The 26423-nt window shown below is 41.5% G+C and overlaps 1 protein-coding gene across 1 annotated transcript in view; it reads left to right on the top strand.

Annotated features, from left to right (window-relative positions):
• Positions 1-19694, top strand: part of col5a3a (collagen, type V, alpha 3a) — a 52743-nt gene extending 33049 nt beyond the window's left edge. The window contains exons 24-67 of the mRNA XM_077496132.1: positions 241-285; positions 603-656; positions 1695-1739; positions 1932-1985; positions 2671-2715; positions 2837-2890; positions 3000-3107; positions 4614-4667; positions 4940-4993; positions 5089-5133; positions 5248-5301; positions 5468-5512; positions 5635-5688; positions 5806-5859; positions 6019-6072; positions 6158-6265; positions 6529-6618; positions 6738-6791; positions 6935-7042; positions 7139-7246; positions 7758-7811; positions 8021-8074; positions 8171-8278; positions 8355-8408; positions 10362-10415; positions 12080-12133; positions 12204-12257; positions 12348-12455; positions 12545-12598; positions 12884-12937; positions 13023-13076; positions 13186-13239; positions 13338-13445; positions 13550-13603; positions 13764-13817; positions 13878-13985; positions 14464-14517; positions 14623-14658; positions 15013-15066; positions 15151-15427; positions 17002-17114; positions 17185-17253; positions 17328-17561; positions 18659-19694. Coding sequence (XP_077352258.1) covers positions 241-285; positions 603-656; positions 1695-1739; positions 1932-1985; positions 2671-2715; positions 2837-2890; positions 3000-3107; positions 4614-4667; positions 4940-4993; positions 5089-5133; positions 5248-5301; positions 5468-5512; positions 5635-5688; positions 5806-5859; positions 6019-6072; positions 6158-6265; positions 6529-6618; positions 6738-6791; positions 6935-7042; positions 7139-7246; positions 7758-7811; positions 8021-8074; positions 8171-8278; positions 8355-8408; positions 10362-10415; positions 12080-12133; positions 12204-12257; positions 12348-12455; positions 12545-12598; positions 12884-12937; positions 13023-13076; positions 13186-13239; positions 13338-13445; positions 13550-13603; positions 13764-13817; positions 13878-13985; positions 14464-14517; positions 14623-14658; positions 15013-15066; positions 15151-15427; positions 17002-17114; positions 17185-17253; positions 17328-17561; positions 18659-18805 — 3351 coding nt within the window. The 3' untranslated portion in view covers positions 18806-19694. The remainder of the gene's footprint in view (positions 1-240; positions 286-602; positions 657-1694; positions 1740-1931; positions 1986-2670; positions 2716-2836; positions 2891-2999; positions 3108-4613; positions 4668-4939; positions 4994-5088; positions 5134-5247; positions 5302-5467; positions 5513-5634; positions 5689-5805; positions 5860-6018; positions 6073-6157; positions 6266-6528; positions 6619-6737; positions 6792-6934; positions 7043-7138; positions 7247-7757; positions 7812-8020; positions 8075-8170; positions 8279-8354; positions 8409-10361; positions 10416-12079; positions 12134-12203; positions 12258-12347; positions 12456-12544; positions 12599-12883; positions 12938-13022; positions 13077-13185; positions 13240-13337; positions 13446-13549; positions 13604-13763; positions 13818-13877; positions 13986-14463; positions 14518-14622; positions 14659-15012; positions 15067-15150; positions 15428-17001; positions 17115-17184; positions 17254-17327; positions 17562-18658) is intronic.
• Positions 19695-26423: the final 6729 nt, after the last annotated feature.

Here is a 26423-nt window from a genome sequence, read left to right on the forward strand (position 1 = left end):
AATAAAATAATAAATAAGTAAATAAATAAATAAATCCATGTAAAAAAAAAAAGGGTTAATTATACCAAAAATGTTTTATTGTAATTATTTTAAAATTTAAATAAGTTTAGTTTTCCATTTCAATAAACCATCCAACTTCTGCCATCTGCTTACTATTCCAGACTCACATACACACAAATATTTCAGCTTAACACTGCATTTTGTGACATTTAACCTGACTGATGCTTTGCTCTGTCGCAGGGATTGCCCGGCCCCCAGGGTCCCATCGGGTTGCCGGGAGAGAAGGTGGGTCGCTTTTCTCTCGCTCATTGCCAGAATTAAACCCGTGTGACCTTGCGAGCTGTCACAGCACTGGCCCACGGGAGGGGACAGTACAATTCAACTAGCACTGGCTCCCATTGTGACAGGATTGATACAGACAGGAAATCAATGGCAAAGAAAAATACACAGGCGAATGGACATAAAGGACGGCCTCGGCCTTTGAGCATCAAGAGGCTGGACTGATAAAAGCAAAAGATTGGGACCAAGTCTGTGTTGATATTTGTGTGCTTGATTGATTTGTTGCACATGTGACGTAAGATATGCTATTCTGTCCAATACAGGGTCCGCAAGGGAACCAGGGCATGCAAGGACTACCAGGCATTGAAGGAGCGCCTGTAAGTACACACACAGACACACTGCGTCCAAACAAACCGTCCATGCATGTAACAATTGTACAATCGTGGATAATGACACTGTTCAATACAGTTAAAGGGAATGGAGGAAAAACGTGTAAAGTAGACATATGTATCATCTATATAGTTTATAAAAGAGCAAAAACTTTTCAGGAAACAGCACGTGTCCTTATTAGGGTCACGGTAAATGGACTGCTTTTTATATAGCGTTTTATCTACACCATATGGTGCCCAAAGCGCTTTACAATGCCTCACATTCATCCATTCTCACACACATTCATACAACAGTGGTCAGCTGCTGTCATGCAGGACGCTGCCAGGTCCACTGGGAGCAAATCGGGGTTCAGTGTATTGCTCAAGGACACTTCCATAAGGTCACAAGGGCTGAGGATCGAACCCTTTTTCCAACTGTGGTATTTGATTTACAGTTGGCAGTTGAGGACATGCCCACAGGTTTGAGAGCTGAGAAAATGACTTGATTTTTCACAATTTTTCAGGCTTATTTTATATACTAGATGATTTTTGTAATCATTTAAATCTGTCAGGGTTGATACCAACACATTTCTCTGTGGTATGTCAAATTTAGAACTTAAGACACTTAATTTCATTTCACAGGGACTTTAAAAATGATACTTGCCTACAGTGAATGTAGAACACACGACTTCCATTTGTTATATTTTCTATAGTGAAAATTGTTTCACGATACGAACAAATTACAAGAGACTGTGTTCCACCTCAATGATTCCACTGTATTTGAGGGGGGGGGGGGAGTCTCCCATTTGCTAGTCTAAATTGCAGTGGGTCACATTTGAATGCCTCTCACTCGATGCTCCTTTTAATTACCCTGCAAAGCTTTGTTTCAAGCAATTGCATTCTAATGGGGGCTTCACTCTCACTAACACCGACTTTTCCTCTTTTCAATTGCCTTGTTGCAGTCAAGGGAATTCCATTAAGCGCAGTGCAATGACGGCACATTTGCAATGGCGCTAACTTAAGACGATGTTCGTTGTCTTGCTGCAGGGTCACCCAGGAAGAGAGGGACCCCAAGGAGAGAAAGGCACCCAAGTGGGTAACTGCACATCACAGGCTTGTTCACGCTACATTCTGCCAAGAATAACAAACTCATCTTATTTACAACGCGCAAATGTCATTCTCTTTCTAAGCTGCAGCTGAATGTAATGATGTGCTCATTAAAATGCCTCTCACTGTTGCTTCCGCTTGCAAAAATGTATAAATATTATGACATGTCATATGCAGGGAGTTCCAGGTGTCCAGGGGCCAATTGGCTACCCGGGGACCCGCGGTGTCAAGGTGAGACAATGGATGCAATAATGACTGTGATATTTATTTCAGCACCCTCACTAAAAGTCATTCTTCACATATAATGGCTCTTGTCTTTGAGTGACAGGTGATAGGTGAAGGCAAATGCCTTGTCAACAAATGGCAATCTAATCAGATTCAATGCAGGCGATATCGCGATGACTTAGTGATCCAACATGAACACATTTATCAAATTCACCAGAAACCAATAATTAGAAAAGTAATAGTAAAATGAACAAATTACAGCATATTTTTCTTGAACTATTCATCCATTTTCTTAACCGCTTAGTTTAGAGAAATACTTACTGTATACTGGTAACTTTTTTGTTGTTGTTGCTCCTCTTGCTCGCATCTCTTATGTAGTTAAATAGGCTTAAAAAAATTATCAATTAAGCACCGCAGTAAACCTAAAACACAATAATCAAATTAAGACAAAAACGAAGTAATCACATCAGGATTATGAAAGCATTAAGTATCAGTCAGGTCCTGTATTGATCACATTAGATTGTGCTGCTTGACCTAATGAAGTGCCAGTGAATGCAGCTATGGAGAGAAAACAATACAACGCTTGAAATGATTTTTATGCAAAATTCTCATGGAAGTTACATTAAATATGATTTTTTTATGTATTTAGTTTTTATAAAGCCTTTTTGTTTTTTTGTTTGTATTTTTAAAGGGAGCAGATGGCATCAGAGGTCTAAAGGGTAGCAAAGGAGAAAAGGTGCGTTACTTTGGTTCTACGTGTCTGGTTGCTTGAAATGAGTCATCAGTTATCTTATGGATTTACTATCACAAGGCAGTAATGCATTTATCATTCAAGATCTGTCTTGTCCCCTCATTAGGGAGAGGATGGCTTCCCTGGCTTCAAAGGCGACATGGGCCTCAAGGGAGACAGAGTGAGAACATCCTTATAGCAAGCAACGCCCCCCCCCCCCAACCTTTCTCCACTTATTTAATACAAGTCTGCAAAACAAACTTTGACTTTTTTATTTTTTTACCCTTTAGGGGGACAGTGGGGCTCCGGGTCCTCGTGGAGAGGATGGAACGGAAGGGCTGAAGGGCCAACAAGGAGCCATGGGGGATTTAGGACCGCTTGGGATTGCCGGAGAGAAGGTATAGTACAGATATATGATATATTTGGTACTCGGCCGCACAGACAGACCTATTTTTAGTTTTCAGCAGAACATATACATTTTGAAATAACAAGCAGCAGTTTGACACAACAACAAATATTCATACAGGACACTTCATGTTGTTTAATGCCACTCTGAGTTGACATTAAACGCAAAAGAGAATCACATGTTAAACTATGCCTGAAATCTGCTTAGCTTAATGCTAACAAACGATGCAAAATGCTAAAGATGGGCTAACCAATAGCATCTATGTGGCAGTGTTATGGTGACTATTTTGAACACAAACAAACAGTGCATGTAGACAGAAAATACAACAACTTTACTTACAGGGACATGTTTGTTGTCCTCTGGAAAATACGTCTAATATTACTACAGCTCACAGAGTAACTTACAGTAGTTGTGAAACTCTTCGTCATTCGTGTCTGCATGATCGTAGCATACTGCACCCCCGTTGAACAAGTCGCGCACACCAGAAGGAGCCACAATAAACTTGTCATGATACACACACTGTTGAGTTCTTTGTTGTACTCTCATGGCACACTACCATACTGCAGTACTTTGGTTTGGAATCACTGCTCGAGAAAAGCCTCTTTTCAACTGTATTTGAGTGGTCGAATGTCAAGGACGGAGTGACCTCACAAAACCTGTCAGAATTATGACACCATTTCACATTAATATCATAAAGCTAATTATGTGTAATATCCAAAAGGTCAACTTTACTGCAGCAACAGAAGGCCATTTCAACAAAATACAGACAAATGTTACTGCGATTAGATTGTGCTCATTTCAATCAACATGTCACTGACACGACGAGGTAAGGTAGGACTCAGACGCAGGCGTAAGGTAAGCCACCAAGGCAGCAGGTTTATTTCCGGCCAACAGGTGTCTCCTCTCAAGCTGAGAGGAGAACAGGGAAGCAAAAAAGTGGGGAACAAAAAGCGCTCCACTAGGGAGGAAAAAACAGGCAAAAGGTACTGGGGACAACGAAAAGCGCTCCGCTAGGGAGGAAAAAGGGCACAAGGCAAAAGGGGTAACAAAAGGCACTCCACTGGGGAGGAAAAGGCACAAAAACAAGGCAAAAACACTTGGCAACATGAACGAGGACATAAGGATTGTGGGACGCTTCCATGCACTGACTGTGACACGTCTGCAACGGAGGGGAGAATGCAGGTGGCTTTATTTGACTGGCTTGATTGGTGGCAGGTGGTGATAATCATGGGCGGGGACCGGTAATGTGACCTGGGGTGAGAGGAGAGTTAGGATTTCAAAGTAATACAGGAAACAGGGACACAAAAATAAAAGCATGAACCGCCACGCCGGTGGCGGCGTGACAGTCACATCTGACTATTATACTGTATTATATATATATATATATATATATATATATATATATATATATATATATATATATATATATATATATATATTTTTTATTTATTTATTTTTTTTTTAAATCTACACTATAGCCCCTGTTTGTTTTTTGTAGGGTCATCTTGGAGTGCCAGGACTGCCTGGATACCCAGGACGTCAAGGGTCAAAGGTAATTGATTACTGATGAGGTTCAACGTTATTTCTATCTGTAGCCTTCCCTATTTGGTTAAACACGAATGATGATAGATGGCTTATTAAAATTGGCCAATCTATTAATAGGTTTTCAGAACCACCCATTCATCACATGCTGATGAATGAGGAAATTTAACGTGGTGTTGTTTCAGATTAGATTAGCTGTAATTTGATACAGTAGTTAATTATACACTGATGAGACCCTGGAGTCTTTGCGCAAGGATGATTAACCTCACTGCGTCTCCCCAGGGATCTATTGGCTTCCTCGGTGCGGCAGGATCCCCAGGAGAGAAAGGACGCAGGGTGAGGAGACTTCCATTCATTTAAATCCACATCCCACGGCCACAGTTTTAAATATGAATATGTTGGCCCAGTAATCGATGAACTTTTCAATCCAGGGTCCAGCTGGCCAGCCTGGATCTGGAGGCCAGAGAGGTTCTAATGTGAGTACAGCGCTGTGTTTGCTAAGTCTTTATGCACTATGATATCTATTCTGCGTTTTGCCACTGAGAGATAAATTATTCACATGCTTATTCGCCTTTTGTTTTTGCCGAAAGGGAGCGCGAGGAGGAAGAGGAGCAAGAGGACCCACTGGGAAGCCTGGAGAAAAGGTGATGGGGCTCAAGTAAAACAAAACAAAGACACACATACCCTAATCTTCACAAATTACAGCGTAACGTTTGCATACTGTAAACATAAACCTTAAGTGAGCAAAAAAGAGAAAGTTAGAGGAACTTCATGTTTTGTTTTGTTTTGTTTTGTATGTTTTTTTGTTAGGGTTCGTCCGGACAAGATGGCTCTCAAGGATCCCCTGGAGAACGGGTAACATCTTGACTCATGCAGTGGCTTGGCACGATGGATACCCATGTGATAAATTGGAATTGCACAGGCTCCAGAAAACACAATCATTGGCTGGAAACATTTTTTATTTACACTTTTTTTAGGGTCCCCAAGGCCCACAGGGAATGCACGGTGAAACAGGACAAAAAGGACCAAATGTGAGTGGACTTTGGAGTGATTTTATGCTATTGTTCTTTTATACTTAATTTTTTAGAATAAATTGTGTTGCAGTTTTTTTTTTTTTTTAATGACAACAGAAGATACTATTTGTTTAGGGTCCACCTGGAAAAGATGGAGTTCTGGGTCATCCTGGCCAGAGAGGGGAGCCAGTAAGTTATCTACTATTCTATTACACCTACATTTTATTATTGCTTTATATTGTTGCCCTCAGACCCTAACAATAAATTGCCCAAGAGCTGAGAGTCATATATAGTCACTAATAAACAACAGGTGAAGCAAAAGTCCTGACACTAAATGTTTCTTATAAGGGATTCCAAGGCAAAAATGGGCCCCTTGGCCCCCCAGGTGTTGTCGGACCACAGGTAAGAGGAGGATTTTAACCGTTAATGCTGCTATATCTGTCAGCCTATCGAATCAGTAATAAAATTGTCGTAATGTCTCCTTTAGGGCAAGACTGGTGAAACGGGGCCAAATGGTGACAGGGGCCATCCGGGTTCACCGGGACCACCCGGTGAGCAAGGGTTACCTGGATCAGCTGGAAAGGAAGGAGCCAAAGTGAGTAGTTTTCATCGTATTGAAATTTGCAGGCCCGCGCTTTCATTTAAAGTTCAGGGACATTGTCAATACATTGAAACATTATCATATCTACCATTAGCAATCTAACTTTGAATTTGCCAATGAATAAGAGTAAGAAAGCTCACAGAGAAGATTAGTATTATTTCTTTGAACAACTCTCGAGTTGATGTGAAGACTGCCGAAGTCGCTGGTGTCTGCTGTCCACTCGTTCGAGTAATTATGTGTATGTATGTGCTTTCCAGGGAGACCTGGGCCCACCAGGAGCACCAGGAAAGAGTGGCCCTGTAGGGATCCAGGGATTTAGGGGAAGTAGAGGGATCCCCGGTGCAACGGTATTGCCAAAATTATGCAGACATTTGCAGCATTTAAATCACAATTGCTAAGATTACTTGACGTCACAATGCTGAAAATCAAAGGGCTTGATTGCAAAGCTGTTTGCGTCTCCCGCCAGGGTCCTGCGGGCTTAAAAGGAGGAGAGGGTGTACCTGGTATTCCGGGACTCATCGTAAGTCGGATTTTGAGCTATTTCTCTTCATCTCCTTTGTCTAGGCAGCTTCTCCGTTGTAGAAAGAAAGGAAGAAGAAAAGGAGCATCCACTCTGAATGACATCATCTCTGTCTCTCTCTCTCTCTCTCTCGTGACCTCCAGGGTGCCAACGGAGAGAGGGGACCAGCTGGGTCAGCGGGTGCTATCGGGCAGCCAGGACGGCCCGGCAGTGTGGGCCCCGTGGGGCCGATGGGAGAGAAGGGCGAACCAGTAAGACTTCAAATATTCCTCAATTGAGTTTTCATGACCATTCTGATCCAATGTGAGAGGATAACCCTGATTTATGTGCGCTCTCTTTGTTCTAAGGGGGAGAAGGGACCCACCGGGCCGGCTGGGAATGATGGGGAACAAGGACCTGTTGGACTTCCAGGACCCGTGGGACCAGCTGGGCCTCCAGGAGAGGACGGAGACAAGGTATTCAACGCTGCACTTTAAAAACAGTTGGGTCAAAATAACCCAACTATGGGTCAAAAATGGACCCAAGTTTGAGTCAAGAAATTGGTCTTTTGGTGTAAAACAACTCATAAATATTGTTCTAATACTTTACTTGGGTAAAAAAATTAGGTCATTTTGTATAAAACAACACAGAGAGTTGGGGCAAATTGACCCATAAAGTGGATTAGGGCCTTTTTTGATCCGCAATTGGGTTACTTTTAACCCAACTGTTTTAAGAGTGTGCTATAACAGACACGACATTATCATTTGAATTTGAATCACATAGCTGGTATCCTCAAAGTTTCTGCTTTGTAACATACCTGTCCCATTTTGGCCTTGGAAGAGGTACCAACAGGTTACTATGAGTCCAAGATTAGCCCTATGACAAAAATCTGCAAATTGTAAAGCTCTACAGATAAGACTCTGGTAGCCATATTTGTGACAATGAAGAATGTGTGTGTTGACAACATGAATGGATCTGTCTCCGTAGGGCGAAGTAGGCGGGCCGGGCCAGAAGGGAAGCAAGGGAGACAAAGGAGAAGCAGTGAGTGTGAATCCCATTTCAATAATCTCAGTATTATGCAAGTGGTTTGCATCAGCAGGAGGCAGAGGACATCCTGGCTCATAATTGGTTTGGGATAATTCATTATGATAACAGTTTGTCTGTACAATACACCCCGCCGCTATCATGAGCAGATGGCTTTTAATCATGTCTTCAGCAAAAGTATTTAACAGTCATTCTGCTTTTTTTAGGGACCCCCAGGACCTATTGGAATTCAAGGACCTGCGGGCCAGCCAGGAATGACTGTAGGCACCATAACTCACAATACAGCGCCTGAATGAGCATCCGCAGTGGATCCTTTGGTTTGTTTTGTAGCGTTGATCCGGCTTTGCGTGTTTCAGGGGGCAGATGGCGAGCCAGGGCCTCGTGGGCAGCAGGGAATGAATGGAGCCAAAGGAGATGAAGGATTGAGAGGCTTTAAGGGAGCAACTGGTCCTGTGGGCCTACAGGTAAGAAGGGCAACTGATTGAATGTATTGAAGGTGCAGTCATGAATTAATATCACAATCCATGTCTTTTTGCACAGGGAATGCCAGGACTACCAGGGGAGAAAGGAGAAAGTGGGCATGTGGGCTCTATTGTAAGTCAAATGAATGGTTTAAACACTCTAAAATATTTGTTTTGCTAGGAATGGAGAATCAGTGACTATTCTGAACTACAAATCTCTCATTAATATCAGAAAAAACATGGCTTGCTTCAAGATGTGATTAATCATCTGAATTCTGACCAGTCAGTCTCAGTCAGCTTTGTTTAGTTTTTGCTGTGCTTCTTTATTACAGACGTGTTAGACGTCAACAAAATCCACTAACCTTTTCGCTTATAGACCTCATCTCAGCGTATGAAATATTAGCTGTAAGGTGCTATCTCTCTTAAGGGCTTGTTCCGTAGCTCACCCTCCTTTTATTTCTCTGGATGAGGCTGTGTTGCTATATACATTGCTATATAGTGAGTTATGTTTGGAGCAGATTACCATGTACACTAATCTGCATCTGTGATGATCTGACGTCAGCTCAACATGAAAGTTTGAATTTGATTGTCCAGAGTGTTGCTTTTGTATCTGTATCTGAGCGTATCAGATATTTGCTGAAGGTGACTGTCTACTTACAATCAGTTTATCATTTACAAAACAATTTTTTTTCTGTCTCGCGATTTGAAATAATACACAAAATGATTCTGATATTAGACGAAGAATGATGATGACAATGAATGGATTTCTGCTATTCTTGAATGACAAATGACAGGTTGTGCTCTTGCAGCATGCATTACTCTGGGTAGATTAATCTCAGTATTGTTCAGACTTGATGCAAGATGGCAGGCAGGAGAGCATATCTGCTTTTGCTTCACTGATCTATTGGGACAATGCACAGGCAAACTAATACAAAAGGTACTCTCCTGGAGAAAACAAGCTCATTTCTGCCTACTGCAATATCCCCACAGTTCAAACAACTATTTCATGTTGTAATATGCAGAACAGCACTACATGAGCATGGAAGCCAGCACAACACTACACAGCAGAGCACGACACACTTGTTTAGTTGGGCGAACATTAAGGGTGTGTTGACATGACAACAATCTAATAAAAATGTGAAAGTAACAGGACCTCTTTGGACACCAAGCCCCCCACATGTAGTCACAAATATGACGAAAGAGAGTAAAATACAGAAAGAGAAATCTTGTCTCTGATTGAAAGGAGGGTTCCCTTTGGTGAAAGTGAAAAAGATGAGATAAGGGTGACGGAGAGGAAGCAGCAAAGCAATGGAGTGGAAGGAAGAGGCGGGCCGCTGACTGCGAGAAGGAAGGAAGACGCCGTGACAGCTGCTAATCAGATTAGCCTCAGCCTGGGCTGACTAATGAGCATCCTCCTTTGTGACAGTCATCTCGGTGCGCCGTCAACCATGAATACACGCTCGGCAAGATTCTCGCCAGCCCCTCTGCTTCCTCGGCCAGATTATGTGGCGAGATGGAGCCAAAACAGAAAGACCGAGTCAGAGAGCAGGGGGCTGCCAAGGACACTTGGGAGACCTTCGTGTATGTCTGACTGTTACAGATCAAGACTTGTCACCAGTATGTCCCCACTGGATGAATGTGTGTGTGTGTGTGTGTGTGTGTTTTTTCCTCCAGTCTCAAGCGAGATAGTGTTCCTTTCTGTCTGGACATCACACTTTTGCTTATGTTTACTCAACTGAAAGACAGTTGGGATTAATCACTTGGCACCTCTGTCGAGCAGCAATGAGTAGTCCAATCACGTTCGGGCTGACTGCTGGCTGAGAGAATATGGTCCTGTTCATAACAGCTTTATTATTACTAAGAAGAAAGAGAGAGATAGTGGTGGCGGGGCAAATGAGAAAAAGACTATGCACGGAGGGTAATGACCTGTCTGGATGTCTTTATCGTGACGCTGATGTTATGATATCAAGGAGACTTTTTTTTTTTTTGGCTCATCTAGTGAGGTCACATGATGTTTGATTGACGCAATACATGCATCATTGTCTGCGCGAGGATGCTGATGAAAACATTTGATCTCTCTTCACAGGGACCCCCAGGACAGCACGGACCCCGAGGGCCCCTGGGGCTAATTGGTGCAGAGGTAGATGGATCCTTGTTCTTTTGTTATTGTTTTCTTTTGGATCATAATTGTAGATTTGGACCACTTCTCTCTTATTGCAGCCACTAAAAACATCAATACAGGTCACTATACAGAGGGTCATCCATTCATAGTGATACTGCATTAGAAATGGTGTGCAAGGAATTAGTTTGTGCAGAATATGTTGTCACGCAGCACAAGAAGGCATGTTCTGTTATTGCCATACTAACCATTACTACCATTATGAGTTTCGACTGGGTTGGTAACTCATAGACAGTGTTCGGAATGCCGTCAATATTGACATCAATCCGTCAATGACGGACATCCGTGTTTTTTGTTTGTTTGTTTATTTTTTTGACTTAACGAATGACAGGAAACTTTGAACTTAGCATTGCCAGAAGTGGGTTTTCGTCCGACAATGTAATCGTCAATTCATCAATGACAGAATGCCTATTTTAATGACGAAATGAAACATTGACAGATGCGTATTTCACTGCGGAATGACAAATGACCGATTGACAATGCGGTTTGAAATATTGACGGAAAGTTGTCCCGACTGTTGACTTGTATGATGGACGCTCAGTTGTCATTGACGCACCCACCTTTGCTGATAGATGTTTTGTGACCACCACAGCAACATGTTTTGAACCCATACAGCAGTGTAGTTTTCCCCATTCTAGGTTAAAAAAAAGTGCAAAGTGCAAAACATAAACAAAACTCAAATCAGGTTTATACATATAGCCTTGAATTGATAATCACATGCATCATTCTTCAGGATGTTTGTCACTCATAATACCCACCAGCTCCCAAGAGTGTTCACCCAACCCACCTGAGAAAGAATATTCAGAGCTAAGCCAGAGATACACACTCAAAAAAGTGTTGCATGAGTGACTCATAAAGAAAACATGATGGTTTCCATTATTGAAATTATTAGACTTAGCACAGAATGAAGAACCTATACAATAGCTAAATTAAGATTCATTGAAAGTCTTCTTCGTTCTTTCTAGAATTTTGGGTGTACATAATGGTCAGACATTCAGTGTTATCTAGTGAAGTGCACCACAGACAGCTTATGATTGTCTTTCCAGTATGTGGTATCGTCGTTTCAACCACACTCTCCCGTCTATCTACCTTTGAGAATTGAATTATTAACGCAGTATAAAGATTTTCACAGACAGAGTTATATTTGCAGCTTCATTAATCATTTACAGCTATTTGACTGTCAACCCTGAGAGGCGGTTATATTTACCCAGCTAATGGCTGTCCATCTGCATACAATGTCTCACTCTGCTCAATTATTCAACATTCAAGTGCGGTAAGCCATGATACATAAATGGACTGATACGTGTTCAAGTGGAATATCGCGTGGGCGGCGTGACACGAGGAAAAGCAGCGCTTCGATGCCACTGTGTTGTGAGATTTTTTTGCCCAGTTTTTCGAAAGACAGTAAATGCAGCAAGAACGCAAATACGCATAAAGTGTCGTCCTCGACTGAGAGGACAAATAGCACCTGCCTCACAAAAAATCCATGAAGCAAACCTGACATTTGATGTTTGATTTGTTTTCCCCCAGTTAAATGGACTGCTAGCAAACAAGCACTTTTGTGACAACAAATAAATATTTTAAAGCCGTCCTCGACTCTTATTTGTGTGATGTTCGGTCTTCAGGGCTCAGCGGGGATGCCAGGCGGAGTTGGTCAACCAGGACCTCCTGGAGAGAAGGTCAGTATGGCACGTAAGCAACAACACAAACCCTTATGCGTTCGTGTTCCCAACACGGTCTCTCTTGTAGGGTGAGGATGGTGAGGCCGGGGACCCAGGACCAGTTGGCGAGTCTGGTGCTGCCGTGAGTCAATACTGGCCCTCTTTCTCAACCACGACTCCGTTTTTACTTCTCTCTGAGCAGCTTATCTGACACGTTTGGCTGATGTTTCAGGGTGTTAAAGGAGACATAGGGGAGAAGGGTGACTCTGGACCACCTGGTACAGCAGGACCTCCTGGAATTAGAGGAGCACCAGGAGAGGACGGAACTAAGGGCAATATTGTTCGTTTGTCTGATTTACCACATTGTCTTTGATATAAAGTAAAGCAATCATGTCCAGTCTTGTATTACTGACTGGTCTGTCTCCCAAGGGCCCTGTTGGATTCCCAGGAGATGCAGGACCCGGTGGAGAAATTGGTCCCACTGTAAGCAACTACACGGCTCCTCTCACAATTTCATTGACAATAGGTACAATAAGGTCTTTCTATTATAGTACCTGGTCATTTAACAGTTCAAGAGTGGAGAATCAATGTAAACCACAATGATCTGTAATTGGTCAAAAAGATTTACCACCAACCAGCACTTCAATGTAACAAAAACACAAACACTAAGTTAGCTTACCATGTTGCCGCATGTTAGTGGTGGACGCTGCAGCACAAATTTATCATTGTTTATCATTCAGTTTATCATATCACATGTTTATCATTCAGGGACAAGATGGTGGACCTGGACCTAAAGGTGATGATGGTGAAACAGGCAAAGCGGTGAGTTTTCTGGAGGAGGCGTTATCTTGGATCCGTGTTTTCTTGAACCAACTTTTTGTAATCAAATGATCATTATCACCTGCAGGGCCCCCCAGGAGCCTCTGGAGAACCAGGTTCCCCAGGACCACCCGGACGAACGGTGAGCTTAATTTTGGTTTATGTGTTGGTGTTTGTGTATTTTGTACGTGCGTACATGCTAAACAATGAGTTTTTTTTCCATCGACATATTGTTGAATTTGCTCCCTTAGGGTTACGTGGGTGCTATAGGACTTGAAGGCAAGCAAGGACTGAAAGGCACCAAGGTGGGCATGATGACTTTGAGCTCAGCGGTCATCAATTTAAAATTTACGATTTGTTGTGTTCATATTCTTGTCTATTCCTTGTCTTTTTTGCTCCATAGGGAACAACAGGTACTCAGGGTCCAGTGGGTAAGACGGGCCCTGTGGGACCGCAAGGCCACCCCGGGAGGCCTGGTCCAGACGGGCTTCATGGCATTCCAGGCCCTGCGGTCAGTACACAACATTTGGATCTCGGAGAAAACAAGTTGATAGTCTGGTTCCATCTCCATTGAACTCCATTGTGTAACCTTGTATTTATTTCTTTGATCTCCAGGGTGAGCAAGGGTTAACCGGTCCACAAGGACAAACTGGACCACCTGGGCCAATGGTGAGCTCCTTAATAAATTGAGCTTGTAATGGAGTTAATGAATTGAGGGGCGATTTGGAATGCTTTTTGAAAAAATGTGTCATGCACAATTAAATCAGTTTCCCCAATTTGAATCTGCATAATTGAAGTGGCTAACTAACATGTCTGATATTATTAACAGGGACCACCAGGACTTCAAGGATTGAAGGGCGACCCTGGAATAGATGGAGAAAAAGTAAGCATGCTAATCAAGTCAGCATCATGGGCAAAAGTTTGACCATGCATCTGCCTGCAGGGTCATGGTGGGTTGCTTGGCCTAGTGGGCCCTCCGGGAGAACCTGGTGAGAAGGGTGACAGAGGCCTGCCTGGTGTTGACGGACCGCACGGGCCGAAAGGAGATGAGGTATGAATGGAATGCTTGTAACATTGGATATATTGTACAGTGCTGCTTTTGAGATTCGACTGAGCCATCTAAGGAGTTTTTTGACATCATTGCACATGCACAAAATTACAGAGCATTGGAATTGAATAACAGACACAACCTGCCCAAGAAAATGTAGGGAAGTAAGGTTGTGTATGCGTATGTTTTTGTGGATGTGTGTGTTCATCAATGTCCCAGCTAATAAGCACAACGTCTCATTGCCGTGGAGACAACTTTCAGTCCATGGACACAGGAGGAAGGAGAGAGGTGAAGGATGATGTTGGAAAGGCATATAACCCTTTAAGAAACACAAATACCCCACCACCAACACATTAAAATATTCAATAAAACAGCACTCATGAGCATACACTCTTTATCCTCTGCAAAGATCTGAAAGGATCAGTATACTGTACTCTAATCACATGTGACAATTAAGTTGTACATTCTTGTAAACATTTAGGGTGTGACTGGCCCAACTGGTCCCACTGGACCACCAGGACCATCTGGTCTGTCAGTAAGTTACATTTATAACTGAATTTGGGAATTTGAATTATTATTCAGTTCAATACATTTTTAATATCTTGTTCTAAAATGTTCCCGTTACTTCTTCTGTTGTTAGGGTGCCGGTGGAGAAAAAGGATCCAAGGGTAACATGGTGAGTCCAAATGAAGGCATTCAATTTTGAGATGATTGTTTATGGTGAAACACCTCCAGGTGTTAGAAAAGTGCTGCAGACACGAAACACAGTGTGTGTCAAGGGCTTCATGTATCACACATAATCATAAGTCTCCACGGTGTTTGTCCATTGGGCTTCTTGTAATCGGATTTGTGTGGGATGTCTTTTGAAACCTGCTATACTGTAAGCTCTGACCGCTGACTGCAGAAGCACACAGCTGCATAATCTTGTTAAGTAGCAGCCATATGTGCCTGGATGATGCCCGCTGCTTTTTAAGGCAGCCTGCAGCTGGCAAATGATTGACGCGTGATGTTCTCCTCTTGTGTTCTCCAGGGTGCCGTTGGTCCTTCAGGTGATCCGGGCCCTATTGGCCTCCCAGGACCTCCAGTCAGTACATGTGATCATCAGCTTAGTTGCCTCTTGGAGCCGTTTGTTGTTTATTTAGTTATTTTTTTACATGAAACCCTACAGGGACCCGCTGCAACGGTTGTCCAACCGCTGCCGATCCGGGAGGGCAGGAAGAAGAAAAGACGAAACTCGTCTGGGGAGGAGGAGGCGGTTTTCAATATGGAAGACTACCTGCAAGCAGATCAGCCGTTTGGGGAAGAGGACGGGATGGAAGAAGTGTTTGCCACGCTTTCGTCCATGAAAACCGAGGTGGAGCTGATGAGGAGGCCCCTGGGCACATTTGAGAGCCCGGCGCGCACCTGCAAGGAGCTCATGATGGTTCAGCCCGATTTCAAAGATGGTGAGGCAATGCCTCGTTGCACTTGCTGTGTGTCTTTGTTTGTCCGCCAGTGTTGCCGGTAACTTAACGCATTACTCAAAAATGTCTTAGTTAGTTACTTTAGTTTATTTTACAAAGTAGTCGGATTGAAGTTCCTATTCAGAGATTCAGTGCGTTACTCTACGTTTATATTAACAACTCAAACTATCTCTCTGTTGAGGCAGTCGCAAACTGCCCCGCTATGTTTACGATGAAGTCATTGATCACCACACCGAATTCCGCCATCGTCTGGAAGTGAATGGTTTGCACATTAAAAAAAAAAAAAGTGATGATACTTTTACTGGTTTTACTAACCAACAGGCACACAGCAAACAATTGTACATTATGGACCATAAAAGCAGTAAATATAATCTATTCCCATCTTCAACCATGAAGCATTATGGGATGACGTCATCTACGCCCTCTCGCCGGGGGGCGTGACGTCAGATATGTGCCAAGTCATGTTTTCAGCATCTATGACTCAAGCGTACACACTGGATTAACGGCACAAACAATGGCGGAAGGACGGGGATTTGCATTTTCAACCTGGAAATATAGTCATTATTTTGAGTTTCTGTCAGTCGTTGTACTTTATGTGCTGTCCAATCAAGCTATAAAATACATCTGGAGTCGCAGCACAGTACAGTAAAAATCGTCGAGAAAGTCCAACCTGAGAAGCAGGTGGAAGCAGCGGCAGCGACTAATGCAGGAGGTACAACTACTGGTTTGCTCACCCCACTGCACTTTTTCACTCAAAACATGATAGATTACCTTTATTTTGAATGTCAGTGTTGTTAACATTAGAGCTTGAATCTAGTGTTATACGTTGTTTTGTTATGTAAAACCTCTCCCTGCTGCTCTAAGGCTGTGAAAAATCAGAAAAAATGTTTAAAAGAATTTAATAGTTATATATATGACGTTTGCACTATGTTAAATTTTGCCATTACATGGTCTTTTAAAAAGGCTGTCTTTATTTTGTATTCTAAAAAGTATGTGAAGTCTAAAAAAATGTTACTTTTCGCAACTAGCCTACTTACTTTGTATATTTTATTTATTTCCAAGGGTTAGGGTTAAAGGTTAGGGTTTTTGTTTCATAAAAAGTATTTATGTTACAGGACGTCAAAAAGACTGCCTATATTGTTTTTCATAAAAACTAACATTTTCATGTTAAAATGCACTTCCAATAAAGTATTTGGAACCCCCTTCCTACTGCGTTGCTATATTTATGTTGGAATGGTGTTTTCGGCAGCTGCTGAATGTAACTAAAAAAGTAACTTGTAGTCTAGTTACTTTTAAAAACAAGTAATCAGTAAAGTAACTAAGTTACTTTTTCAAGGTAACTGTGGCAACAATGTTGTCCGTTAAAGCTTTCAATCACTGAGCCCCAAATACCAAAAAGCACCAGAAATGAATCTGAATGAAAATAATTAGACTTGCAACGGCAACCGCACTGCTGACCAGTGATGAAAATGAGCATGACATCTTTTTGTCCTGACCTATCAGTGTTCCGTTCTCTCTTCATTATGGATGACAACTTGCCTGCGTGTGCTTGCTAGGCGACTACTGGATTGATCCTAACCAAGGCTGTAACCGAGATGCCCTGAAGGTCTACTGCAACTTCACAGCTGGGGGCGATACCTGCCTGGAACCTGACAAGAAGATCGAAACGGTGCGTTTTCAACACTTGCAAACTGCGTTTGCCTGCCAAGCCTACAATTGCTCCCCGTACCGGTCTTTAGGTGAAATTAGCAGCGTGGAGCAAAGAGAAACCAGGAAGCTGGTACAGTCAATACAGAAGAGGCAAGAAGGTACAAATTGAAGATCTTGGCACAATAGCTGCGTCTGTGATCAAAGCTAACGATGACATGGTCGTACCCGCTAGTTCTCCTACGACGACATGGACGGCAACACCGTGCACGTGGTCCAGCTGACCTTCCTCAAACTACTGAGCGCCACGGCCAAGCAGCGCTTCACATACACGTGCCAGAACTCGGCGGGCTGGTATGACAGCGCGTCGCGCTCCTACCGCCACGCCCTGCGCTTCCGCGCCGCCAATGACGAGGAGCTGACGCAGGCCAAAAGCTCCTTCATCCGCGTCGTGTACGACGGATGCCAGGTCGGTCGTGAAATCATCATGTCACATGATATGTTTCGTGTGTTCTGATTAGGTTCACGGGTGAGATGGGCCCTATCACAAACAATCACGGGTATTCTATCTTTGACACACGTTACCATAGGATTACATTACCAGGAATTAAGGAATAACAAGAACAAATTTGAATCAGAAAATCGGTTTTGATTTAACCAAACTGAATTGAATAATTACATTTTAAAATATACTACCCTTGAATTGTATCACACCCAATGTAACAAGCAAGATTGGAGCTGCAAAGATTATTTTAATAACCGATTCAGCGGTCGAGTATTTTGTCGATTAGTCGATTAATTTTACAACAACAAAAAATATCCATCCTGTAGTTGAAAAATAGCACAATAATTTCAATTTGAAAGATGCACAAAGAGATTTGACTATGAGTCACCTACTGATTTGCTTTGTAACATGTCAAAAAATGGACAAAAATGTTGACCATTGTTTTCCAAAGTATAAAAAAAAAAAAAAAAGATGATCAATTTGCTTTTTTGGAAGACTACATAAATCTGATATTTATTCCCTGTTCTGAGAATTGTGACATTTAGAAATGAAATAAATAACAAACGTTATAAAGTCAATATTCATTTGAATAATGGATTTGTTGTTGTTGTTATTGGATAACCACTTAATCATTTCACCTCTACTCAAGATTCTTATGAAAGAGTAATTTTGAGAGCTACACGCCAAGTATAAATCGTTATAAATTGCTATATTACTGATGATTTATGATTTAATAGTTTGGGCTTTGGAGAGCTTGTACATGTTGTTACTTGTTAATAAACATGTCAAAAGCTACAACTGTATCATATCAAATCTAATCGTAATCCTGCTGAATCAAACTGAATCAAATGTGCCGTAAATTAATTATATCTGACCCCATCTATCGAGATACGTATTGAATCCTCTTTTACTGGAGAGATGCATAATCAGACTGCAGGAAGGCAGGACTCAAACTAAAGCATAACAATCAAAAGCAAAATGGAAGAATACACACTGATGCAATTTTTTTTCCAAATCCCAACCCAATTTTTATAGGTCACGCATCAACATTTGTCTTTCAGATGCGCAAAGGTCAGGAAAGCACCATTCTGGAGGTGGACTCCCCCTTGGCCGAGCTGCTGCCCATTATGGATGTGTCCGCAACAGACTTTGGCAACAGCAACCAAAAGTTTGGCTTCCAAGTTGGACGCGTGTGCTTCACTGGCTGAAAAGACAACAACCACCAGAAAAAAAAAACAAGAAAAAAAACGAGACCACTGAACACTGCAAAACCAAAGAAACGGGAGTTTTACCACTGCCCCGAGCAATATTTATTGTTATATTATGTTGTATATTATTTAAGACTTTCTTCACAGCCCACGTTGGGAATTCCTTTGGCTTTACAACGACAAGAAGACATTCATCAGTTGCAACAAAGCACCAAAGGGAAATAAGATGTGTTTATATGTTAGGTTGTTTTTTCTCTCTTTTTTTTTTTTCTCAATTCCCTTCCTCTTCCAATGGTCCTGTGCAAGAAGGAACTTATGAACTACCTAATGTTGTCAAAGACTGGCACTGACACATTCATTTGCATGCTAGCGGGTTACTATCCTGACAATGGCAAAGGTTTGTGGAACTATCCGAGCATATTAATTCTACACGCGCACCATTCTTCATTTTCTGTTTGTTGGAGTGATGAATTCTTCTGTTTACCCTTCAAGCGCAGTTTGCTCAACGTGATTAGCATTTAGTAGTTAAATGTGAGCTTTACAGAACTATGTAGTCGCTCCTCTGTTTCCTTCTGCTTTAAGTCCGAATTCCTAAATCGTTGTTTCCACACGTACTGTATTTGTTTCCGCACTGCGAGGACATTCCAGGGCAAGAATTAAGAGCATGCTGATTAAAAACAAGCATCTCCGTCCTGCTCCTTTATACCAAGAGACATGTCATGCAACTCTTGTCACTTTACAGCCTCACTCGCAGGCATTTGTTTCTCTGGATTATTTATATGTTAAAATATGAACGTGTTATTTGCTCTTCGCCGGTGCTATTTTTTTTTTTTTTTTTTTTGTGCCTCTCTGGGTTGGATCACAGGACGAATAGGCGGGGAGGTGCTCCTTCAGCAGAAAGAATCACCTTCTGAGGGAGGCTGGGGACAACTGCTGAAGGCGAGGGGGGAGGTGTATGGGTGGGGGGGGGGTCTTCTGGTGGGTTTGCACATCTTCTGGCTGATTGTGCCAATTTCACAGGGCCAGTGAAGGTCGCTGGGGACATCTCAGTGCAGCTTTAAAGGGAAACTCCACTCTTGCATTGAACTCGTCTTGTACGATTTGATAAGAAGCATGAAAGGAAAGGAGCTGAGGCGACATGAAAGTAGGGCCCGACCGATTAACTGGCTGGCCGATTTGATTGGCTGATATTGGCTTTTTTTTGTTTGGTTTTTTTCTCTGGATTTTTATTTTTTTTTTTTAACTACACATTAACACAACATAGTATAAAGATAATGGCATTCAAACACCCTCCTCAAAAAACAAAATGAAAACTGTCGATTTTTACCAATTTTTCTTTGTGTTGTAAAGTTAAACATATACTAAAGGATTAAAGTAATTTATTTTATTCTTAATGTTATTTTTAATTAATTGACCAACTAATCGGTTATCAGAATTTTTATTCTGCCAGTTAGCATAATCTACGTCAACTTAACAAACCGTATTAGTCGGGCCCTAATTAAAGCTGTGCCGATGCATATCGGCCTATTATTACATCAGGTGATCAATATATATTGTTAACATCTTTAAATGAACAAATGGTGCTACGTAACATTTTTTGACATCAAAAAATGCATCCAGCCTGCGTGATTTGAAACAATCGTTCCCTCTGGTCCAGCCCTGTGTTACTTTCACCTCCTGTGAATGTTTTTTTTTTTGTCGTTGTTATTTTGTGGTTTTCCATACTGTACAGTTATACTTTAACTTTGAGACGTTTATCCTGAACTGAACATTAATGTATCCGTCAGACAAACAAAACAGCACAAAAATCAGTGGCGTGAATAAAGGCCTTGGGGAAACGATGTATTTGAGTGATGGTCTTCTGACCTCCCAGACGGTCTAAATGGAGAATGACAACCACCAGACGATGTCTGCAGTGTTCGGCATCTCGACTTCATTTATTTCAATTAGCCCGTTTCAGTCCTCCAGAGGGGAGGAGGAGGCTGAGTTGAAGGCAGATGAAGAGAAAGGTCAGAAATGACAAAACATTCTGCTTTGGCAGATCTCATGACACATTTTTTAAATCAGTAAATATACGATTTTAATCACATTTTCCCTCTGAATTCAAGCCATCCATCTAGCTCGGGTCTACACATGCAGTAATTGCGCAGCCCTTCATCCTCACTGTCTTATCTGCAGACGCAGCACACGTTCACTTTATAAAGGCTTTTCCCCTCATACACACACACGCATAAATCAAGACACTCAACCCCTTTGGCACACACTTTCAAAAAGTTAGTAGAAAGAAAAACACGTTAGCCTGTGCTCCCTTTTGCTTCCTTTGAACTCTTTTAATCACACCGAGCTCTGCAACGGGAAAGTCCAGGTTACAATACAGAGGTCCTCTGTTTACAACAATCCCAACAGATGACATTTTGAGTTTTGGAACAATGCATGGCACAAGAATATGTGAAGCCATTTGTGTCTATATGAAAATATTGTTTATTAGCATCTTGGTGTCAAGAAACTATCGACATTTTGCACTATGATGGATGGCGGAAGGAAATGACTGTTGAATGGAAGTGGACGTGATACAGAGAAACTTAGCGACTGTTAATTCGTAAAAGTTATTGCCCATGGAGCCATACAATCGACTACTTCAACCGCAGTTCGCCTCTCAGTCGAAGTGGAACATTTATTCGGGATTCATAGAGCGTGACATTTACTTAAGTTGGAGATCGCTAGTTTGAAGTTAGCCCCTTACCTTCTGTCACCTGCTGTTTATACCAAGTTAATCCAATCGACAACTTTGCCGGAATTCACAGCATGACCTATATCATTATGTAGTCAATGCCGTATCTCCTCCTTACAACGCGGCTGATTTAAAAGCTTGTCGCTGGCGGTCTCTCGGTCGAGATGCTCCGCTCACAACGGGACAATATACCTCATAATGGCAAACGTCTTATTTTTACACTTTCCATTCTATGCTATGATGATGTTATGTTGACTAGCATGGAACAAATGACCATCGTAGTGGCAAGCTATACAGTAATTTCATGATTCTGATTCTGAAAGATTGAGCTCCAGAGGGAAAACTCCAAGCATGAAGGCCAAATCCCAACAGTTAAATGCACTTAAGTGCTTGAGTGATGAGGTCCACTTGTCACAGATGTCTGACTGGAACCGTGTTAAAACAGGAAAACATGCAACTCTAATAGCAAACTAGAGCTGTGAGCAACTATAAAGGGCCCTCGCAACCACGTTGGGGATCTTGCATGTCGGAGTACTGGCACATAGGACAAGGACAGTCTAAAATGCAAATGTTTTTGCCATGCCTTGTGCGTGCAAAGTTTCATGAAAAGGCCAAAAATGATGCACAATTCCCAAAATAAAATCAAAATGGCAGACTTCCTCTTAGGTTTAACAGATGGCTACAGAATACTTTTTTGTAGGCTTTAGGCTCATAGGTATCTCTCTCAATATTCACAAATCTAGCCGAATCATACAATCGGAAATGCTTCATAAAAAATGTCTAGAGGGCGCTATTGAGCCATTTATTGCAAATTCCACAAGAAATCTCTTAAATATTCATGTTCGTGACAGATCTGATTTGTGTGCAAAATTTCAGGAGTTTTTGCATATTTAGACTCTCAAAAAAGCAGCATTTTTCTTTGCAAACAATGCATCGCTACGGTAACGCCGTAAGACAAAATAAAAAGCTTTCGATAACTTTTCATCTTAAACATCTTAAGATGAAACACGGCAAGTTTGAAGACGATTGGATTTTGTAGTAGGAGTCCGTTAAAATATAACCCATATAAAAGGCCACAAAAAATGGCGACACATCTCAAAGTAAATCAAAATGGCGGACTTCCTGTTTGGTTCCAAGAGACTTTTTTTTGTACGTCGTGGACTGTTACAAATGCCTCTAAATTTTCGTGCCTCAAGGTGCTTTGTACAACTGGGAATGCTTCCTTAAGAAGTATTTTTTTTTTTCGTTTTCAAACAGTGCATGCCATGGCAACGGCGTAAGACAAAATAAAACGCATTCGATAACTTTTCATCTTAAACATCTCAAGATGAAACACGCCAAGTTTGAAGACGATCGGATACATTTCGTTCAAATATGACCCCAATGAAACAGCCCACAAAAAAGGCAACACATTCCAAAGTAATCAATATGGTGGACTTCCTGTTAGGTTTAGCATATGGCACCAAAAGTGTAATTTGTGTGTTGTGGGCTGTTACATATGCCTCCAAATTTTCATTCCTCTAGGTCAGGGGTGTCAAACTCATGTTAGCTCAGGGGCCGCATGGAGGAAAATATATTACCAATTGGGCCGCGTCAAGTAAAATAAAGGTATAAAACTTAAAAAAACGATTGCCGTCATTTATACGCAGATTTTCATGGGCCAGCCCTAAATTACTGAGCTCAACTGTAATTATTGTTCCGAAAAATAACACAAATGCAAATGGAACGCGGCAACACTTTGCCGGTAAACGTTCCAGACGTGTTAAATCCACCTGATTTGCATATACAAAAATTGTTCCCAGAATACATTATGTGGCGCAGTTAATGACGTGAAAAGGATGCTAATCCTTACTAGTAATTGATTATTTTTTTTTTTCGTATTTAACACGTTTTTCGGTCTATGATTAAAAAAAATAAATAAATAAATAATCATTTAAAAAACAAAAAAACAAAAAAAAAAACATAACTTTAAGTTGTGTGTAAAATGATATCCAGGACGATTCCCTGTACAAGTTGCATTGCTTATCTGAGGACTGCTTGTGAAATTACAAATTTATATGTTTTGATTGTGGCCGGCTGATTAATTAGTCCGACATTACAATTTTATTTTTTTTTTAACTTTTCAAAATCATCTCGCGGGCCGAATTGAACCCCTTTGCGGGCCTGATCCGGCCCGCGGGCCGTATGTTTGACACCCCTGCTCTAGGTGATTCATACACAAACGGGAATTCTTCATTAAGTAGGAATTTTGAAACTCCAAATTTGATGCCCTGCCTGCATATAGTACATTGAAAACTTGAGATTTTTTTTATTTTTTTTTACCCAGATGTTACCCCAGGTGTTGAGATGGTACAGCCCAGGTTTGACGTCAACTGGATTAACTGTGTAGGAGAAGGGGGCAAAGGTATGACCACTGTAAAATATGCAAAAATGGGCCAAAATTGGGACATTCAAATACTCATACCTCACTTCCTGTTCATTTTAGGGTACAGCTATCAAAGTCTTTTTTTTGTTCGTCTGGATGTGCTACATGTGCCACACAATTTTTGTAGCCATAGGACAATTGTAGCGGGACAGGGATCCGTTAAACCTATGTAGAGGGCGCTTTATGTATGGCGACTTTAAAATATAACATTTTTCGCCAGGCCTGACGTGTGTGTAAAGTTAGGTGAGTTTTCCTTCAGGATTAGTGTCTCAAAAATGCAATCATTTGCAGAGAAGAAGAATAACAAAGAAGCAGAATTCCTTCAAGAACAATAGGGACCTCGCAGCGTTTGCTGCTCGGGCCCTAAATAGCGCGTCAAAAGTCATACACGTTTCACACAAATTTGTACGCCAATACTTCATGCGCATTGCTCTCAAGTGCTGCTGCATGAAGAATTGGAGCAGTAGTGTTGTTCTATATTTGTCATAGTGGATCTACATTCAGGCAGAGAACGTAATTTAGCTGCTGTGTTGTCTGTGCAGCCTCTGTTTGCTCTGTAGCTCACGTCGCAGCCTCATTGGATTTAGGGCTGAAACTGTCGATCGCCTCTTTCAGATGGGTGCTATCATTCTGCTCCTCTCTCACTCTCGTCTCTTTTCTTTTCTCCATCATCAACAATATGAACAAACCTAAAGCTATTTTATATTGAACATGCGTGGGCTTTGTATCATGCTTTTACTGAAAAAAGCAAACAAAAAAAGATTTGGTTTTGCTTTTGTAGTTGTACCATTTTAAAGTCACTCTTACTTGAATCCAATTCTGCAGAGTAGACCTTATTTTCCACAAGGTTGATGCATGTGTGAGTCCACAGACATATTCGGCGTCTTGGAAAAGTCCCAGCAGGTCTATTATCCCGGAAAGGGAATCATTTAGACCAGTGAAGTGGACAGAAAGCAAAGCCCTGCGTGACAGTAGCATGAAACCACACTTTTATAGCAAGCGACTCTTCATTAAAGGAAAGGGGGGCGGACATGCTTCCAGGCTTGATTGGCTGTCTTATTCTGCATAGTGTGGAAGATATTCACGAGAATATTCAATGAGGAAGTGCTTGTATGAATGAGTTAGGCCAATTTCGACACGCACAGCTGTTCATAAATCCTGAGGAGGCAGCGCTAATGAAGAACTTTCGCCCTGATGTGCAGCGTGTGCATGTGCGAGAAATAGCAGGATGAAACCATCCCTCAATAAAGATGCCCCGCCCATAAATCACAGCACTGGCAGCAGAGACAGTGATGCAGCTGTGGGTTCAAACCTCAAGACAAAAAGTCAGAGAAAGTCATCGCGTCCGTTCATCGTGATGGATCGAAATGTTCATGCACTTGATCAAGCACACCCTCGTCCCTCCCTGTCCTCCTCAATGGCTGCTCCAAAGAAGGATCGATGCCCGCCGAAGATCACTTCCTGTGACAGTGAATGGCGAGTGCAGCGTTGCTCATAAAGCCATCAAGCCGAGATAAATGTGTGATGAAGAAGGAAAAGGTTTTTAAACAAAGACGCCGTCTGGCTTTTCTGTCTGTCATGGCAATGAAATCAATAGTGGGCAGTTATAAAGCAACCGAGGGACCTTCTGCACCAATAAAAGCCCACTTATAAAGAAACCTCTTGAGGGGACAAGGCTGTAAAATACATTCTTTAATCATAAAAATTATCTTATGATCATCGTCAAATCTATTCAGATGGATCTATAAAAGCACATGACACCAATAATAAAGGAGCCTTGTGACGCATCAAAAATATATGGCCAATGAGAAATAGGTTGAAGGTGGGAATGTGATTGGGTAATTGCCATAAAACATGTGCAGCGATTGGCTGGCAACCAGTTCAGGGCTGGAGCCAGCTGGGATAGGCTCCAGAACCCCTTGACCCTTGACCCTAAGTGGTCAGTAAAATGGATGGATGGATGGATGGATGGGATAAGCAGCAATTATATTGGAAACTGTGATTATAATTTTGGAATTGTCATGATACGTTCTTTGTTTTGACTTTTTTTGTGTTTCTTTTTAACATACATAGTTTTTAGAGTCGGTTTGTTAGTTTTTAATTACTTTTCCTTCCGAAAATGCTTTGTTTCATATATATATATATATATATATATATATATATATATATATATATATATATATATATATATATATATATTGGTGAGTTCTGAAGAGTGGAGTAGTACTCGGTAGTATCGGTATAGGTCTGAAAAAAAAAAGTATTGATGTACCTTCCTTCTGTGCGGTCATAGAGTAATGCTGTAATAAATACATTTAAAATGATCACCTAAAACTCATGATAGTAATTGATAAATATTCAAACAAATTAAGGACATAGACATAAAATGTAGTTTTAGTATGTTTATTTTGTTTGTTTGTTTGTTTGTTTGGTTGTTTGTTTGTTTGTTTTACACAAACTCT

The sequence above is a fragment of the Festucalex cinctus genome, chromosome 1 (assembly GCF_051991245.1).
Source record: "Festucalex cinctus isolate MCC-2025b chromosome 1, RoL_Fcin_1.0, whole genome shotgun sequence".
Taxonomy (NCBI): domain Eukaryota; kingdom Metazoa; phylum Chordata; class Actinopteri; order Syngnathiformes; family Syngnathidae; genus Festucalex; species Festucalex cinctus.